This window comes from Pseudophryne corroboree, chromosome 2 (assembly GCF_028390025.1).
Source record: "Pseudophryne corroboree isolate aPseCor3 chromosome 2, aPseCor3.hap2, whole genome shotgun sequence".
Taxonomy (NCBI): Eukaryota; Metazoa; Chordata; class Amphibia; order Anura; family Myobatrachidae; genus Pseudophryne; species Pseudophryne corroboree.
In genome coordinates, this window is record NC_086445.1 from 1,584,211 (window position 1) to 1,604,712 (window position 20,502).

At 48.4% G+C, this 20,502-nt stretch overlaps 1 protein-coding gene across 2 annotated transcripts in view; it reads left to right on the forward strand.

Annotated features, from left to right (window-relative positions):
- The window catches only part of DNHD1 (dynein heavy chain domain 1), a 392,142-nt gene that overhangs the window by 314,573 nt on the left and 57,067 nt on the right, over nt 1-20,502 (forward strand). For both annotated transcript variants that reach the window (XM_063950780.1, XM_063950781.1), the window contains exons 30-33: nt 9,954-10,136; nt 10,922-11,353; nt 18,963-19,377; nt 19,454-19,588. In XM_063950780.1, the coding sequence (XP_063806850.1) occupies nt 9,954-10,136; nt 10,922-11,353; nt 18,963-19,377; nt 19,454-19,588 (1,165 nt within the window). The remainder of the gene's footprint in view (nt 1-9,953; nt 10,137-10,921; nt 11,354-18,962; nt 19,378-19,453; nt 19,589-20,502) is intronic.

Sequence of the window (20,502 nt, forward strand, 5' to 3'; positions counted from 1 at the left end):
ATCAGTGTCTGTGACCTCACATATCACTGTACCCCTCATCCAGACCCCAGCATCAGTGTCTGTGATCTCACATATCAGTGTACCCCTCGTCTAGATCCCAACATCAATGTCTGTGACCTCACATATCAGTGTACCCCTCATCCAGTCCCCCCAAATCAGTGTCTGTGACCTCACTTATCAGTGTAGCCCTCATCCAGTACCCCCAAATCAGTGTCTGTGACCTCACATATCAGTGTACCCCTCATCCAGACCCCAACATCAGTGTCTGTGGCCTCACATATCAGTGTATCCCTCATCCAGACCCCAACATCAGTGTACCCCTCATCCAGTGCCCCAACATCAGTGTCTGTGACCTCACATATCATTGTACCCCTCATCCAGACCCCAACATCAGTGTCTGTGACGTCACATATCAGTGTACCCCACATCCAGACCCCAACATCAGTGTCTGTGACCTCACATATCAGTGTACCCCTCATCCAGACCCCAACATCAGTGTCTGTGACCTCACATATCAGTGTACCCCTCATCCAGACCCCAACATCAGTGTCTGTGACCTCACATATCAGTGTACCCCTCATCCAGACCCCAACATCAGTGTCTGTGATCTCACATATCAGTGTACCCCTCATCCAGACCCCAACATCAGTGTCTGTGACCTCACATACCAGTGTACCCCTCATCCAGACCCCAACATCAGTGTCTGTGACCTCACATATCAGTGTACCCCTCATACAGTGCCCCAACATCAGTGTCTGTGACCTCACATATCAGTGTACCCCTCATACAGTGCCCCAACATCAGTGTCTGTGACCTCACATATTAGTGTACCCCTCATCCAGTGCCGCAACATCAGTGTCTGTGACCTCACATATCAGTGTGCCCCTCATCCACTACCCCAACATCAGTGTCTGTGACCTCACATATCAGTGTACCCCTCATACAGTGCCCCAACATCAGTGTCTGTGACCTCACATATCAGTGTACCCCTCATCCAGACCCCAACATCAGTGTCTGTGACCTCACATATCAGTGTACCCCTCATCCACTACCCCAACATCAGTGTCTGTGACCTCACATATCAGTGTACCCCTCATCCAGACCCCAACATCAGTGTCTGTGACCTCACGTATCAGTGTACCCCTCATCCAGTGCCCCAACATCAGTGTCTGTGACCTCACGTGTCAGTGTACCCCTCATCCAGACCCCAACATCAGTGTCTGTGACCTCACATATCAGTGTACCCCTCATCCAGTGCCGCAACATCAGTGTCTGTGACCTCACATATCAGTGTACCCCTCATCCAGACCCCAACATCAGTGTCTGTGAGCTCACATATCACTGTACCCCTCATCCAATGCCCCAACATCAGTGTCTGTGACCTCACGTATCAGTGTACCCCTCATCCAGACCCAAACATCATTGTCTGTGACCTCACATATCAGTGTACCCCTCATACAGACCCCAACATCAATGTCTGTGACCTCACATATCAGTGTACCCCTCATCCAGTGCCCCCAAATCAGTGTCTGTGACCTCACATACCAGTGTACCCCTCATCCAGACCCCAACATCAGTGTCTGTGACCTCACATATTAGTGTACCCCTCATCCAGTGCCGCGACATCAGTGTCTGTGACCTCACATATCAGTGTGCCCCTCATCCACTACCCCAACATCAGTGTCTGTGACCTCACATATCAGTGTACCCCTCATCCACTACCCCAACATCAGTGTCTGTGACCTCACATATCAGTGTACCCCTCATCCAGTGCCCCAACATCAGTGTCTGTGACCTCACATATCAGTGTACCCCTCATCCAGACCCCAGCATCAGTGTCTGTGATCTCACATATCAGTGTACCCCTCATCCAGTGCCCCAACATCAGTGTCTGTGACCTCACATATCAGTGTACCCCTCATCTAGTGCCTCAACATCAGTGTCTGTGACCTCACATATCAGTGTACCCCTCATCCAGACCCCAACATCAGTGTCTGTGACCTCACATATCAGTGTACCCCTCATCCAGACCCCAGCATCAGTGTCTGTGATCTCACATATCAGTGTACCCCTCATCCAGTGCCCCAACATCAGTGTCTGTGACCTCACATATCAGTGTACCCCTCATCCAGTCCCCCCAAATCAGTGTCTGTGACCTCACTTATCAGTGTAGCCCTCATCCAGTACCCCCAAATCAGTGTCTGTGACCTCACATAGTGTACCCCTCATCCAGACCCCAACATCAGTGTCTGTGACCTCACATATCAGTGTACCCCTCATCCATATCCCCAACATCAGTGTCTGTGACCTCACATATCAGTGTACCCCTCATCCAGACCCCAACATCAGTGTCTGTGGCCTCACATATCAGTGTACACCTCATCCAGACCCCAACATTAGTGTCTGTGACCTCACATATCAGTGTACCCCTCATCCAGTGCCCCAACATCAGTGTCTGTGACCTCACATATCAGTGTACCCCTCATCCAGACCCCAACATCAGTGTCTGTGACCTCACATACAAGTGTACCCCTCATCCAGACCCCAACATCAGTGTCTGTGACCTCACATATCAGTGTACCCCTCATCCAGTGCCCCAACATCAGTGTCTGTGACCTCACATATCAGTGTACCCCTCATCCAGTGCCGCAACATCAGTGTCTGTGACCTCACATATCAGTGTACCCCTCATCCAGTGCCGCAACATTAGTGTCTGTGACCTCAAATATCAGTGTACCCCTCATCCAGACCCCAACATCAGTGTCTGTGACCTCACATATCAGTGTACCCCTCATCCACTACCCCAACATCAGTGTCTGTGACCTCACATATCAGTGTACCCCTCATCCAGACCCCAACATCAGTGTCTGTGACCTCACATATCAGTGTACCCCTCATACAGACCCCAACATCAGTGTCTGTGACCTCACATATCAGTGTACCCCTCATCCAGACCCCATCATCGGTGTCTGTGACCTCACATATCAGTGTACCCCTCATCCAGACCCCAACATCAGTGTCTGTGACCTCACATATCAGTGTACCCCTCATCCAGTGCCCCCATATCAGTGTCTGTGACCTCACATAACAGTGTACCCCTCACCCAGACCCCGACATCAGTGTCTGTGACCTCACATATCAGTGTACCCCTCATCCAGACCCCGACATCAGTGTCTGTGATCTCACATATCAGTGTACCCCTCATCCAGACCCCAACATCAGTGTCTGTGACCTCACATATCAGTGTACCCCTCATCTAGTGCCTCAACATCAGTGTCTGTGACCTCACATATCAGTGTACCCCTCATCTAGTGCCTCAACATCAGTGTCTGTGAGCTCACATATCAGTGTACCCCTCATCCAGTGCCCCAACATCAGTGTCTGTGACCTCACATATCAGTGTACCCCTCATCCAGACCCTGACATCAGTGTCTGTGACCTCACATATCAGTGTACCCCTCATCCAGATCCCCAACATCAGTGTCTGTGACCTCACATATCAGTGTACCCCTCATCCAGTCCCTGACACCAGTGTCTGTGACCTCACATATCAGTGTACCCCTCATCCAGACCCCGACATTAGTGTCTGTGACCACACATATCAGTGTACCCCTCATCCAGTCCCCAACATCAGTATCTGTGACCTCACATATCAGTGTACCCCTCATCCAGTCCCCAACATCAGTGTCTGTGACCTCACATATCAGTGTACCCCTCATCCAGACCCCAACATCAGTGCCTGTGTCCTCACATATCAGTGTACCCCACATCCAGACCCCAACATCAGTGTCTGTGACCTCACATATCAGTGTACCCCTCATCCAGTGCCCCAACATCACTGTCTGTGACCTCACATATCAGTGTACCCCTCATCCAGTGCCGCAACATTAGTGTCTGTGACCTCACATATCAGTGTACCCCTCATCCAGACCCCAACATCAGTGTCTGTGACCTCACGTATCAGTGTACCCCTCATCCAGTGCCCCAACATCAGTGTCTGTGACCTCACATATCAGTGTACCCCTCATCCAGACCCCAACATCAGTGTCTGTGACCTCACATATCAGTGTACCCCTCATCCAGACCCCAACATCAGTGTCTGTGACCTCACATATCAGTGTACCTCTCATCCAGTGCCCCAACATCAGTGTCTGTGACCTCACATATCAGTGTACCCCTCATCCAGATCCCAACATCAGTGTCTGTGACCTCACATATCAGTGTACCCCTCATCCAGTCCCCAACATCAGTGTCTGTGACCTCACATATCAGTGTACCCCTCATCTAGTGCCTCAACATCAGTGTCTGTGACCTCACATATCAGTGTACCCCTCATCCAGTGCCCCAACATCAGTGTCTGTGACCTCACATATCAGTGTACCCCTCATCCAGACCCCAACATCAGTGTCTGTGACCTCACATATCAGTGTACCCCTCATCCAGACCCCAACATCAGTGTCTGTGACCTCACATATCAGTGTACCCCTCATCCACTACCCCAACATCAGTGTCTGTGAGCTCACATATCAGTGTACCCCTCATCCAGTGCCCCAACATCAGTGTCTGTGACCTCACATATCAGTGTACCCCTCATCCAGACCCCAACATCAGTGTCTGTGACCTCACATATCAGTGTACCCCTCATCCAGACCCCAACATCAGTGTCTGTGACCTCACATATCAGTGTACCCCTCATCCACTACCCCAACATCAGTGTCTGTGACCTCACATATCAGTGTACCCCTCATCCAGTGCCCCAACATCAGTGTCTGTGACCTCACATATCAGTGTACCCCTCATCCAGACCCCAACATCAGTGTCTGTGACCTCACATATCAGTGTACCCCTCATCCAGACCCCAACATCAGTGTCTGTGACCTCACATATCAGTGTACCCCTCATCCACTACCCCAACATCAGTGTCTGTGAGCTCACATATCAGTGTACCCCTCATCCAGTGCCCCAACATCAGTGTCTGTGACCTCACATATCAGTGTACCCCTCATCCAGACCCCAACATCAGTGTCTGTGACCTCACATATCAGTGTACCCCTCATCCAGACCCCAACATCAGTGTCTGTGACCTCACATATCAGTGTACCCCTCATCCACTACCCCAACATCAGTGTCTGTGACCTCACATATCAGTGTACACCTCATCCAGTGCCCTAACATCAGTGTCTGTGACCTCACATATCAGTGTACCCCTCATCCAGACCCCAACATCAGTGTCTGTGACCTCACGTATCAGTGTACCCCTCATCAAGACCCCAACATCAGTGTCTGTGACCTCACATATCAGTGTACCCCTCATCCAGTGCCGCAACATCAGTGTCTGTGACCTCACATATCAGTGTACCCCTCATCCAGACCCCAACATCAGTGTCTGTGACCTCACGTATCAGTGTACCCCTCATCCAGACCCCAACATCAGTGTCTGTGACCTCACATATCAGTGTACCCCTCATCCAGTGCCCTAACATCAGTGTCTGTGATCTCACATATCAGTGTACCCCTCATCCAGTGCCGCAACATCAGTGTCTGTGACCTCACATATCAGTGTACCCCTCATCCAGACCCCAACATCAGTGTCTGTGACCTCACATATCAGTGTACCCCTCATCCAGACCCCAACATCAGTGTCTGTGACCTCACATATCAGTGTACCCCTCATCCAGACCCCAACATCAGTGTCTGTGACCTCACATATCAGTGTACCCCTCATCCAGACCCCAACATCAGTGTCTGTGACCTCACATATCAGTGTACCCCTCATCCAGTGCCCCAACATCAGTGTCTGTGACCTCACATATCAGTGTACCCCTCATCCAGACCCCAACATCAGTGTCTGTGACCTCACATATCAGTGTACCCCTCATCCAGACCCCAACATCAGTGTCTGTGACCTCACATATCTGTGTACCCCTCATCCAGTGCCAAAACATCAGTGTCTGTGACCTCACATATCAGTGTACCCCTCATCCAGACCCCAACATCAGTGTCTGTGACCTCACATATCAGTGTACCCCTCATCCAGACCCCAACATCAATGTCTGTGACCTCACATATCAGTGTACCCCTCATCCAGTGCCAAAACATCAGTGTCTGTGACCTCACATATCAGTGTACCCCTCATCCAGACCCCAACATCAGTGTCTGTGACCTCACATATCAGTGTACCCCTCATCCAGACACAAACATCAGTGTCTGTGACCTCACATATCAGTGTACCCCTCATCCAGACCCCAACATCAGTGTCTGTGACCTCACATATCAGTGTACCCCTCATCCAGACCCCAACATCAATGTCTGTGACCTCACATATCAGTGTACCCCTCATCCAGACCCCAACATCAGTGTCTGTGACCTCACATATCAGTGTACCCCTCATCCAGTGCCAAAACATCAGTGTCTGTGACCTCACATATCAGTGTACCCCTCATCCAGACCCCAACATCAGTGTCTGTGACCTCACATATCAGTGTACCCCTCATCCAGACCCCAACATCAGTGTCTGTGACCTCACATATCAGTGTACCCCTCATCCAGTGCCAAAACATCAGTGTCTGTGACCTCACATATCAGTGTACCCCTCATCCAGACCCCAACATCAGTGTCTGTGACCTCACATATCAGTGTACCCCTCAGCCACTACCCTAACATCAGTGTCTGTGACCTCACATATCAGTGTACCCCTCTTCAAAGTGCCCCAACATCAGTGTCTGTGACCTCACATATCAGTGTACCCCTCATCCAGTGCCCCAACATCAGTGTCTGTGACCTCACATATCAGTGTACCCCTCATCCAGACCCCAACATCAGTGTCTGTGACCTCACATATCAGTGTACCCCTCATCCAGACCCCAACATCAGTGTCTGTGACCTCACGTATCAGTGTACCCCTCATCAAGACCCCAACATCAGTGTCTGTGACCTCACATATCAGTGTACCCCTCATCCAGTGCCGCAACATCAGTGTCTGTGACCTCACATATCAGTGTACCCCTCATCCAGACCCCAACATCAGTGTCTGTGACCTCACGTATCAGTGTACCCCTCATCCAGACCCCAACATCAGTGTCTGTGACCTCACATATCAGTGTACCCCTCATCCAGTGCCCTAACATCAGTGTCTGTGATCTCACATATCAGTGTACCCCTCATCCAGTGCCGCAACATCAGTGTCTGTGACCTCACATATCAGTGTACCCCTCATCCAGACCCCAACATCAGTGTCTGTGACCTCACATATCAGTGTACCCCTCATCCAGACCCCAACATCAGTGTCTGTGACCTCACATATCAGTGTACCCCTCATCCAGACCCCAACATCAGTGTCTGTGACCTCACATATCAGTGTACCCCTCATCCAGACCCCAACATCAGTGTCTGTGACCTCACATATCAGTGTACCCCTCATCCAGTGCCCCAACATCAGTGTCTGTGACCTCACATATCAGTGTACCCCTCATCCAGACCCCAACATCAGTGTCTGTGACCTCACATATCAGTGTACCCCTCATCCAGACCCCAACATCAGTGTCTGTGACCTCACATATCAGTGTACCCCTCATCCAGTGCCAAAACATCAGTGTCTGTGACCTCACATCAGTGTACCCCTCATCCAGACCCCAACATCAGTGTCTGTGACCTCACATATCAGTGTACCCCTCATCCAGACCCCAATATCAATGTCTGTGACCTCACATATCAGTGTACCCCTCATCCAGTGCCAAAACATCAGTGTCTGTGACCTCACATATCAGTGTACCCCTCATCCAGACCCCAACATCAGTGTCTGTGACCTCACATATCAGTGTACCCCTCATCCAGACACAAACATCAGTGTCTGTGACCTCACATATCAGTGTACCCCTCATCCAGACCCCAACATCAGTGTCTGTGACCTCACATATCAGTGTACCCCTCATCCAGACCCCAACATCAATGTCTGTGACCTCACATATCAGTGTACCCCTCATCCAGACCCCAACATCAGTGTCTGTGACCTCACATATCAGTGTACCCCTCATCCAGTGCCAAAACATCAGTGTCTGTGACCTCACATATCAGTGTACCCCTCATCCAGACCCCAACATCAGTGTCTGTGACCTCACATATCAGTGTACCCCTCATCCAGACCCCAACATCAGTGTCTGTGACCTCACATATCAGTGTACCCCTCATCCAGTGCCAAAACATCAGTGTCTGTGACCTCACATATCAGTGTACCCCTCATCCAGACCCCAACATCAGTGTCTGTGACCTCACATATCAGTGTACCCCTCAGCCACTACCCCAACATCAGTGTCTGTGACCTCACATATCAGTGTACCCCTCATCCAGTGCCCCAACATCAGTGTCTGTGACCTCACATATCAGTGTACCCCTCATCCAGACCCCAACATCAGTGTCTGTGACCTCACATATCAGTGTACCCCTCATCCACTACCCCAACATCAGTGTCTGTGACCTCACATATCAGTGTACCCCTCATCCAGTGCCCCAACATCAGTGTCTGTGACCTCACATATCAGTGTACCCCTCATCCAGTGCCCCAACATCAGTGTCTGTGATCTCACATATCAGTGTACCCCTCATCCAGTGCCCCAACATCAGTGTCTGTGTACCCCTCATCCAGACCCCAACATCAGTGTCTGTTACCTCACATATCAGTGTACCCCTCATCCAGACCCCGACATCAGTGTCTGTGACCTCACATATCAGTGTACCCCTCATCCAGTGCCCCCATATCAGTGTCTGTGACCTCACATATCAGTGTACCCCTCACCCAGACCCCGACATCAGTGTCTGTGACCTCACATATCAGTGTACCCCTCATCTAGTGCCTCAACATCAGTGTCTGTGACCTCACATATCAGTGTACCCCTCATCTAGTGCCTCAACATCAGTGTCTGTGAGCTCACATATCAGTGTACCCCTCATCCAGACCCCGACATCAGTGTCTGTGACCTCACATATCAGTGTACCCCTCATCCAGTCCCTGACACCAGTGTCTGTGACCTCACTTATCAGTGTACCCCTCATCCAGTGCCCCAACATCAGTGTCTGTGATCTCACATATCAGTGTACCCCTCATCCAGACCCCAACATCAGTGTCTGTGACCTCACATATCAGTGTACCCCTCATCCAGACCCCAACATCAGTGTCTGTGACCTCACATATCAGTGTACCCCTCATCCAGACCCCAACATCAGTGTCTGTGACCTCACATATCAGTGTACCCCTCATCCAGTGCCCCAACATCACTGTCTGTGACCTCACATATCAGTGTACCCCTCATCCAGTGCCCCAACATTAGTGTCTGTGACCTCACGTATCAGTGTACCCCTCATCCAGACCCCAACATCAGTGTCTGTGACCTCACGTATCAGTGTACCCCTCATCCAGACCCCAACATCAGTGTCTGTGACCTCACATATCAGTGTACCCCTCATCCAGTGCCGCAACATCAGTGTCTGTGACCTCACATATCAGTGTACCCCTCATCCAGTGCCCCAACATCAGTGTCTGTGACCTCACATATCAGTGTACCCCTCATCCAGACCCCAACATCAGTGTCTGTGACCTCACATATCAGTGTACCCCTCATCCAGTGTCCCAACATCAGTGTCTGTGACCTCACATATCAGTGTACCCCTCATCCAGACCCCAACATCAGTGTCTGTGACCTCACATATCAGTGTACCCCTCATCCAGACCCCAACATCAGTGTCTGTGACCTCACGTATCAGTGTACCCCTCATCCAGTGCCCCAACATCAGTGTCTGTGATCTCACATATCAGTGTACCCCTCATCCAGTACCCCAACATCAGTGTCTGTGTCATAGCTGCACTTCCTATTGCTACACGGTTACACTTCGCGTTGCCAGCTCTTTCTGTGATAAGTGCTGTTCCTGCTCATTCTGATTTATTTCTGTTGCTCTCCCAGGCTTCTCTCCAGTGGGCTGAGGTGCAGAAACAGCTGAAGATATCAGACATTGATGAAATCCGGAGTTACAGAGTGCCCACTGCCCCCGTTATAATGGTCACTGACGTCCTGTGCGCTGTGTTTGGCAGAGACCCAGGCTGGGAAAGCGCCAAACTGCTCATTGGACAAGAACATTTCTATGAGGTTCATCCATTAACAAATTGTGTATGAAAGAAAGGCCGTGAGAGACACCCTCTGTGTGACACTCATGTAGGGACTGTCACTATGTCTCGGGAAGATGTACGGACTGTCTTTGGGCCTAATTCAGCATTGATCGCAAAAGCAAAATCTTTCTCTAATGGGTAAAACCATGTGCAGTGCAGGTGGGGCAGATGTAACATGTGCAGAGAGAGTTAGATTTGGGTGGGGCGTGTTCAATCTGAAATCTAAATTGCAGTGTAAAAATAAAGCAGCCAGTATTTACCCTGCACAGAAACAATATAACCCACCCAAATCTAACTCTCTCTGCACACGTTACATCTGCCCCAGCTCCAGTGCACCATGGTGTTACCCTTTAGAGAAAGATTTTGCTTTTGCGACCAACCTTGAATTAGGCCCTTTATGTCTTCCATAGACACAGGAACTGTCTGACACCAGGAGATAATAACTATATGTCTTAGGTAGACATTGGGTCTGTCTGAAGATCTGAATGAGATGTAGGGACTGTCTGTATGACTCAGGTAGACACAGGAATTTGTCTGACTGTCTCAGGTAGATAGGAACTGTCTGAAGGATCTGTATATGCTGTCTGTATGTCTCAGGTAGATAGTAGTTGCCTGACAGTCTCCAGGAGATGTAATGACAGTCTGTATGTCTCGGGTAGACAAAGGAACGGTCTCTCTCAGGTAGGTAGGAGCTGGCGGAAGGTCTCAGTAGAACCAGATGAGATGTTTCTCCTGACTCTGATGTGACTGTTGCTGTCTCTCCAGGATTTGCAGTTCTATGATGGACACTCCATGCCGGACGGTGTCTTCGTCTCTCTGACTCGGGCAGTGAGAGGACCTGAATTTAATGCTCACTCACTGAGGCCGGTGAGTTCAGCTGCAGCCTCGCTCTGTGAGTGGCTGTGCGGCCTCCGGCACTACTGCAGCATCCTCCGAGGCCTGGATAAGGATAAGTGTCTGATGTCCAAGCTGGAGGCCCAGTACCTGCAGGTGGCTGAGAAGATGTCTGAGCACCAGCTGCAGATGGAGAAGCTGAAGGAGCTCAGAGACCACTGTTCCCACAGCTTGCAGAAAGCCAGAAGTAAGGAGGAGGACATAGGCCGTCAGCTGCACCAAGTGCAGAGCAAGCAGAAGGTGGTGCAGGAGTATGAGATGGCGGCGAGGCCACACGCATCTGTATGGAACGCTACTCAGAAGGTAAATGGAGGGCAAGGCACTTGTGCATGTATAAGGTTCCTCACATACGAGGAGAACGTTGTTATTACCCAATATATTTACTCCTGCTCTGATTTATACATGTCTGGTCCTCTCCGCTCATTGTCTGTCCTTCAGCCAGTAACTGTCCATCATGAACCATACAGCAGATTATTCCCCTGGTTAATATACAGGGACATGGCACATTCTGCCACCATAGGGATGTACCGTGTAACCTTTCCCAGGATTGCATGTCTGTCCGGCAATGTGCGTGGTTGAATACGCCCCATCATCTCTCTTACTTGGAAACCAGTCCCTTCATACTACGCATTACCGGTAGGCAGGTGTTTGTTGCATGGTATAGATTGTAAGCTCTAAAGGCTAGACTTCACAGTTCATAAAGAGGTCTGCAATGGGGCTGTCCGTAGAAGGACATTAAGGGCCTGGACCAGAGTTTTCCAGCTCTTCTGCTAAACTTGTTTGAAGTTTGTTTCCACCACAAAATGCTGAGCAGAAAAGTGCCAAAAATATTCATTATGCAGAAGGCCTGGGCGTAACGATAGGGGGTGCCGACGCTATGGGTTCTTCTGCTGTAACAGGAGGCTGGCAGGGGTGGTGGGGTCTACAGCCGAGGAGAAAGAGGAGATGGAGATACAGTTGTAGCCGCTTTTGCTACAGCGGGAGGGAGAGGTAAGTGCGCGCCCACAGGTGCTACCATCCTGACTCGCTGCTCCGTATACAAGGCCGCTGGATCTCTGCTGCTTCATAAATGACCTTTAGTAACGTATCTATCAAACAGATCTAAAATCAAGTTGTGTCCTCAGTAGTGGGCGGGTTGGAGGCACATCCAGGATTACGGGGGGTAAATTTCATCCAAATGATCTTTCTCTTGCTGGGTCCACAGGATAACATTAGGGTTATTGTCGAGCGACAGCGAAAATGGCACCAACACGGTCACGAGCTTTCTGGTCTCCCAGGATGGATTGGGGCCTCCACTATATAGTCCCGCCCACTGACTCAGTCAGATCAGTTTTTTGCTTGGTGCGGCAGGAAGCCGCATGGTCACAGGGCTGCTGTGAGAGCAGCCTCAAGCTTTTATTATTTTATTTTTATAGACTTACTATATTGTTTTTTTAGAGCGACTTCTCTTAACAGCGTCTTAAACGCATACTAGAAGGAGTCACTCCAACAACTCCCCACCGGGTCACAACAACGCTTACCTTCGGGTATCAGTGCTGTCTCGACGGGCGTCTGTGTCGGATGTTCTAGCAGGTCCAGCAGACGTAACCAGGCTGTGGCCGGAGCATGGGGAGACGGTGAGTCTATGGACTTCCTCTTACTAGGGGGGTCAGGACACAGCTACACTGATTTGGTGGAGACTGCAAACAGTGTGTTGATGCGCCGAACATCTCGAGTGTGACAGCGCTACGCTCCGGGGATCATAGGCGCCAGGATTAGGTAGAGGCCGCGATCCTTGGAGTTTAAGTCAACGGGGGGATTCAGACGCTCTCCTGGCCGCCCCTCCTCCGAGTTCATGGCCAGTTCCCGCTTGTCTCTCGTTTCATGAACTGAATGACCTCACTTCCGGCTCAGACGCTACCACGAGGGTACTCGGTCGCAGCTTAGACGCTGCGGTTGTGTACACTGGATATAAACCCGCCCAGACCGAGTCGCAGGCCTTTAGCGTCTGCATACACGTGGAAGTCGCTCAGCGTCCGTGTCCGTTGGTGAGCGTCCGCGTCCGTTATCAGTAATCAAGAGCGGCAGTGTACACCAGTAGCGTCTGAATCCACTCAGTGTCTTACGAGCGTATTTGCTTGGATATGGAAGTGTGGTAAGTCTCCCTGTATCCCGCTCTCCGGAGGCAGGGTATACAGTACTAAAAATTCCTTCTACTTCTTAGTGTGCACTGTTAATTTTTAGTACCTATTGCATATGAGACCTGTATATTACTGTGTTTTCTGCATGTTATGTTGAAAAAAGAACCAGTTAAACAGAAGTACAATTTTCCTACTTATGTATAAGTTATTATGGAGGTTGTATTCTCATATGACAATGTCTAATGCTTTAACATGTGACTGACTGCTAGTATGTGTGCTGACTTTTCTGTGTAATGTCAGTCCTGTTCTGACCCTCAAATCAGGTGCACTGTGGTCAGATTGATCTCACCTCTATATACTGACATATAGGGTGTTCTTCAGTCACAAATTGTGTAGTCATTAACAGGTTAATACCATGTCTGTGAGCGGCAAAAGTGATGAGGAGAATTTATCAAGCACTCCTATAGCCCTAACACGCTTATCTTGTAAGTCAGGGGTAATTGGTATGAATCAATTGGTCACTTATGAGGGTTTGTGTGCAAACTGTTTCGCTTTTCAGCGAAGTAAAAAACAGGAGTTGGTTCAACCACCAACAGAGCCACCATGGAATATGTTCGCAAAGACTCTAACTTCTATAGCGGACAGGTTAACTCCAGTAGCACCACCTCAAGGGTTAGGTTACACTATGAACCCATACATGCAGCTCCCTTCCTATGGCTTGGTTCCAGTAGCCTCTACAAGCAACCAAGAGACGGGTAAGACTAAGATAGATACGTCTATATATGGCATACTACACAGGATGATACATCGGATGATTATACAATAGACTCGACTCCGTATGATGATCAGTCGCAGAGTTTTAGTTCAGATGATGTAGCTGAACTTATTAATGCTGTGAAGGCTGTTCTCTCGTTGGAAGAGCCAGCCAAGACAGTGTTAAAAGCTAAAGCACCTGTATTTAAACGAATAAAGTCAGTGAAAGCTGAATTCCCAGCGTCAGATGAGCTGACGGAAATGATGGATGAGTCTTGGGCAGCGCCCAGAAAAAAGTTTCAGATTCCTAAAAGATGGGATTCTTATTATCCATTTCCAGCTGTGGATTGTTCGAAAAGAGAAGTTCCTCCAAAAGTAGATGCACATGTTCTGCGACTCGTGCATAAATCTGCTTTACCACTGTCATCTACCTCACTAAATGATGTCACAGACAGAAGGGTAGAGAGCCTATTGAAAAATATTTTTTCTCTAGTAGGAGCAGTGGTAAGACCTGCTATGGCTTCGGCCTGGGTAGCAAAGGCAATGGGCGAATGTATAGAGGAACTAGAGAACTTCTGGGGAGCAAGAGGATCGGTTTTGCCGTTTAAGACAATCTGCCCAGTATTTGGAAGAAGCAGCAATTTATGTAGGTACAGTTGCTTCTAAAGCTTCAGCCTTGACAGTAGTCGCTCGCCGAGCAATTTGGCTACGTACCTGGAAGGCAGATGCGGAATCCAAGAAAGAATTGGAAGCATTGCCTTTTGTCGGTAATATATTATTTGGAAAACCTTTATCGGATATCCTAGAATCAGAGGCTGAATCGAAAAAGGTCAGATTTCCGGCTACCTATAACCCTAAGTCCAAGGGTTTAAAATTTCGCTCTTTTCGTTGGCAAAGCAAAGCGAAAGCAAAAGAGGAGCCTAAACAACCCCAGTTTAAATCCAGGGGTAGGAAGCAGTGGGCTAGCAAGAAGCCAGCTTCCAAACCTGAACAGAAACCCTCAGCCTGAAGAGACGGGCCTCCGCCTGGAGGATTCCAGGGTTGGGGTCGACTCCTTCATTTTGCACACATATGGCAACAGTCAACAACAGATGCTTGGGTGCAGAAGGTAGTATCTCAGGGTTATGGGTTCCCATTCAGGAGGCAGCCTCCTCAAAGATTTTTTTTGCACCAGCCCGTCTCGTATAGAGTCGAAGGCCAATGCCCTGCAAGAAGCAGTCCAGAAATTACTGCAGTCAGGTGTGATTGTCCCAGTACCTCCATCACAAAAGGGATAGGGGTTTTACTCCAATCTATTTCTAATCCAGAAACCAAATGGGTCATATCGACCAATTCTAAATCTGAAAATGTTGAACAAGTACATATGGATCCCGAAGTTCCACATGGAGACTTTACACTCCATAATGTTGGCTATGGAACCGGGAGATTACATGGTATCTCTGGATGTACGGGATGCTTACCTACATGTGCCTATAGCACTGTCACATCAGTGTTACCTAAGGTTTGCCATCCTCCAGGAACATTTCCAGTTCCAAGCTCTGCCTTTCGGGCTAGCTACAGCACCCAGGGTGTTTACCAAGATCATGGTGGTTATGGCAGCTTGTCTGCGCAAACAAGGGATAAGAATATTCCCATACCTCGACGACCTGTTAATTAGCACAGACAGACGATAGTTTGTTTACAGAGACACGGGTGGCTCATAAATTGGGAAAAGTCGTCCCAGAATCCGTCACAGCGGATGGTTCATTTGGGGACCATATTGGTTTCAGACCTACAGAAAGTTCTCTTACCAGAGAAAAAGATAGTCAAGGTGCAGGTCATGGCTCAGGAAGCGTTGCAAGCCCAGACAATGTCAGTCCATGCAGCAATGCGACTGTTGGGTCTGATGGTATCAACCTTCGACATGGTGGAATATGCGCAATTCCACTCCAGACCATTGCAGCACCTTATTCTGACCAAATGGAATGGAAATCATCAGACGATAAAGAAGCAGATGATAAAGATTCCAGTAAATGTAAAAAGGTCTCTAGCGTGGTGGCTACAGACAGACCATTTAAACAAGGGGAGACCCTTTTGGATAAAAGAGTGGCAAGTTTACTTGGCTCTAGTTCAGGCAAAGGACAATCTACAAGGAAGACCAGTCCAGATCCGCTCAGACAATGCGACAGCAGTAGCGTACCTCAATCATCAAGGAGGAACTCACAGCAAGAGTCTGATGGAGTAGGTAACTCCCATTCTAAAATGGGCAGAACTCCATCTCCCGGCATTGTCAGCAGTATTTGTCCCGGGTGTACTAAATTGGGAAGCGGATTTTCTCAGTCGGCACACCATTCAGGAAACCGAATGGGCACTACACCCAGAAGTGTTTCAGACACTGGTGAACAGATGGGGTCTACCGGAGATAGACCTTATGACGTCTCGTCTAAACAACAAAGTTCCGAGGTACGGATCGAGAACAAGGGACCCAGGAGCGGTCCTGGTAGACGCACTGTCAGTAGAATGGAGGTTTCAGCTGGCATATCTGTTCCCTCCAATATCTCTGTTACCCAGAGTAGTGAGAAAGATAAAACAGGCAAAAGGAGCAATTATTCTAATAGCTCCAGCTTGGCCAAGAAGGCATTGGTACACAGATCTGTTGAGAATGTCCATGGTAGCACCGATACTGCTCCCTCAACGTCCAGATCTGCTAATGCAGGATCCTTGTTGTCACAGTTATCTGGATCGCCTATCTTTGACGGCGTGGCTGTTGAAACTTCTATCCTAGAGTCTAAAGGATTTTCGAAACAAGTAATCCAAACTATGCTTAGAGCAAGAAAGCCTTCTTCGGCCCGTGTGTATCATAGAATATTGCAAGCCTATATTCACTGGTGTACTGGAAAAAATGTCAATCCGAGATCTTTTAAAGTTGCTAGCATTTTGGATTTTCTTCAAGCAGGATTAAATAAAGGTTTGAAAGTTGCTTCCTTGAGGGTTCAAGTATCAGCGTTAACTCTATGGTTTCAGCAAAAGATTGCTGATTTACAGGATGTACGTACGTTTTTTCAAGGAGTAGTACATATTCAACCTCCATTTGTTCCTCCTGCAGCTCCATGGGATTTGAATTTAGTTCTTACATTTCTCCAGGGTCCTCTGTTTGAACCACTTGAGAGAGCAGATCTTAAGTGGTTAACGGTTAAAGTTCTTTTTTTACTGGCAATGGCATCAGCCAGAAGAGTGTCAGATTTTGGAGCATTAACATGTAAGTCTCCTTTATTAAGTTTTTTTCCAGACAGAGCAGTTCTCAGAACGAGATCTAGCTATCTTCCAAAGGTGGTATCAAAGTTTCACCTGAATGAAGAGATTGTAGTCCCAGCTTTTCAGATATCGGGACTATCTGCGGGAGAAGCGTCGCTGGACGTGGTCCGGGCTTTAAGAATCTACATAGATCGTACTAGTGCCATCAGAAAACAGATTCTCTCTTCATCCTCTTTGGATTCCATAGAAGAGGATGGCCTGCTAGTAAACAGACGCTGGCGAGATGGCTCCGAATGGTAATATGAGAAGCTTATTCTCATGCAGATCTCCCTATTCCGGCTAATGTCTCTGCACACTCTACACGTAAGGTAGGTCCTTCTTGGGCAGCACAACAGGGTGCATCAGCAGAACAGATATGTAAGGCAGCCACATGGTCTTCCATAAACACATTCATCAGACATTATGCCTTGGATACTTTTGCCTCTCATGACGCAGACTTCGGGCGAAAGGTCCTCCTGTGCAATCAGGAGCGTCCCCACCACTAAAATGGCTTTGGGAATCCCAATGTTATCCTGTGGATAATCCTGTGGACTCAGCCAGAGAAATATACGTTATGGTAAGAACTTACCGTTGATAACGTGATTTCTCTTATGTCCACAGGTATCCACAGGGATCCCACCCTGACGCATCTGATTTGAGGATCTAGACAATCACTAAAAACCTCTTCCTTCTTGTATGGAAGGGTGTACATGTGTGTTCTTATCGCCTGTACAGGTCTCTACCTAATGTTCCTGCCTAAAATCGCTGTGGAAAGAACTGATCTGACTGAGTCAGTGGGCGGGACTATATAGTGGAGGCCCCAATGCATCCTGGGAGGCCAGAAAGCTTGTGACCGTGTTGGTGCCATTTTAGCTGTCGCTCGACAATATCCCTAATGTTATCCTGTGGATACCTGTGGACATAAGAGAAATCACGTTATCAACGGTAAGTTCTTACCATAACGTATATTTTCCTAGCCCTTAATCCTCCCCTTTTTATAAAAAATAAAAAAAAGGGGGGCAAATGATTCATTCTTAGGGGTATATTCACTAAGGTGTGGGTTTATAGAAGTGGAGATGTTGGCTATATCAACCTATCAGTTTCCAGCTATTATCTTCTAGAAGGTTCTATTGTAAATAAGTAGAATCTGATTGGTTGATATAGGCAACACCTCTTCTATAAACCCACATCTTAGTAAATATAGCCTTTAGCATTCTTAATTACAGAATTCATGAGATGTTTTACGCTTATGTGAATTAATCGCCCCATGAAAATAAGCCTTCCCTAATGCTTGTGGCTTCATATCCACTCTGCCGCCTACTGTATATCTACTGTAGCTCTCTCCTTCCATAGTCAGAGACATCCATCTGTGAAATGACCCATTCTCTCCAGCACCAATCATTCCCGTACCCGTTATCAGTGTCTCCTCCCTCGTCTGCTAGAATTACAAGCAATATACTGTATATATACACACATTGCTCTGACCCATCAGGGCATGGACTCCACAAGACCTCCACAAACACACTCACCTCTTACCTAAGGGTAAAGTGACTGGCCAGAACTCACATTCATTTTCCAAGAAGTCTTTATTCCACAAGCTTGGTAGACATACAGGCTGGCGTGATGGTAGGTCACACTCTACACCAGCCACTGTAGTGTGACCAGGGATAGACTAGGAGCATGGATTAGGGGTGGGATTGTCGGTTGGCTCAGGAAGAGAGACAGCCATCTTCTTCTCACCATTACTCCTTAATGTTGTCTTCCAGACCCTACAGCAGCGGCTCCTATCTGTCCATACTGACGCGCTGCTAATATCAGCCGCCATTACCTACCTTGGCTGCCTGCCCTGGTCTCGCTGTACCGTGTTGTTGGATAAGTGGCAATCTCTGTGCCAAGGGGAGGAGGTGTCTCTGGATATAGATGATGTGAGAGAAGCTCTAGATTCTCCTGGCACAAGCTGGAATGGACCAGGCCATTTGCTGGAGACGCTCTGCACGGATGCAGATTGGATTGAATGGCATAGACAGAGGCTTCCAGTGAATGTAGAGACTCAGACTCGGGCTGCTCTGCTCCGAGCCAGTGGCCACTATCCACCATACAGATCCACCCTGATCCTGGACCCTGACTACATGGCAGAGAAGATCCTGCGGGTATTGTTGAGCCTACCGGAACAGAGGAGAGGTGAGTGCAAGCCTCAGAGAAATTGTGTGTAGAGAGGGAAGGGATATTTCATTTCCTCTACCCCTTCTCTGTGCAGGAACAGAGGCACTTCCCAGTATCTCTGAGGGGTATAACTGTGATGTCCAGCAAGAAAGTGCCCGTCAGGAGCTGCGTGTGATTGAGGCATCGGAGATGGCCTTCAGCCAGAAGCTGGTAGCTGCAGCAACAGACGGTGAGTTGGGAGTCCATTGTAGTAACCCATTATACTGTAGTTCTCTTGGGTGACTTCAAGCTCTGCACCAACTGGCACAATATGGCTGTCCACTAGTGAGGGAAACCCTGGTGCTTCTGGTTGGCTGGGTTCCTTGGTGACCGTAGGCGCTTTACGGATGAAAGAATCGATCTGTAAATAATACTCACCTGGCGAAATTTTTAGAACTGCGTATATTAAGCAATTATACCACACACAATACTATAACAGGTTCTGGATTAATACAGCAGGACTGGCACTGCTCTTCTCTGTATTTAGTATATACAGTACATTGTCATCAGCATTTGGTTTGTGTGGGGAACGTCTATTACTATTCCACATCTGCATGTTTCCCCCACAAATACCGATATTCAGCGCATTTCAAGCTTGGCTTTTCTTCATTAAGTCAACATAATGAATATACTCCCTTCAGTTCATATGCACACCAATAATGAGAATATGTAAATATGGCCTTAAACCAAAGCTCTTACTTGGGCAAAAATACACCAAGATCACCTGACGGATAGCCAATCTGCGCTAGACATACGTGAGGTCTGAATCAGGGCCATTCGCTTTATGGGATGAAAAGGGCATTTGTTCTAGGCCAGCAGTAAAGGATATCCGCCATTAGGCTTCCCATGTTGGGTCCTAGATTAGCTTCTATCCCATCTCTTGCTCTTCTGCTTGGTCTAAATATATTCTTTTGAAGAGCAGAACCGTCTCCACGTCACGGTGATTTGCTTACTCAAGCGATCTTCAGATTATCTGGCTAATAAATAGTACCTTAGATCTGATCTATGATTTGTCACTCCGTGCTCATTCCCTGCAGGTCGGGACTATTTACAGTAAGAGGGACATTTGTTCTAACAGACGTTTCACAATGTCTATCTGCATTT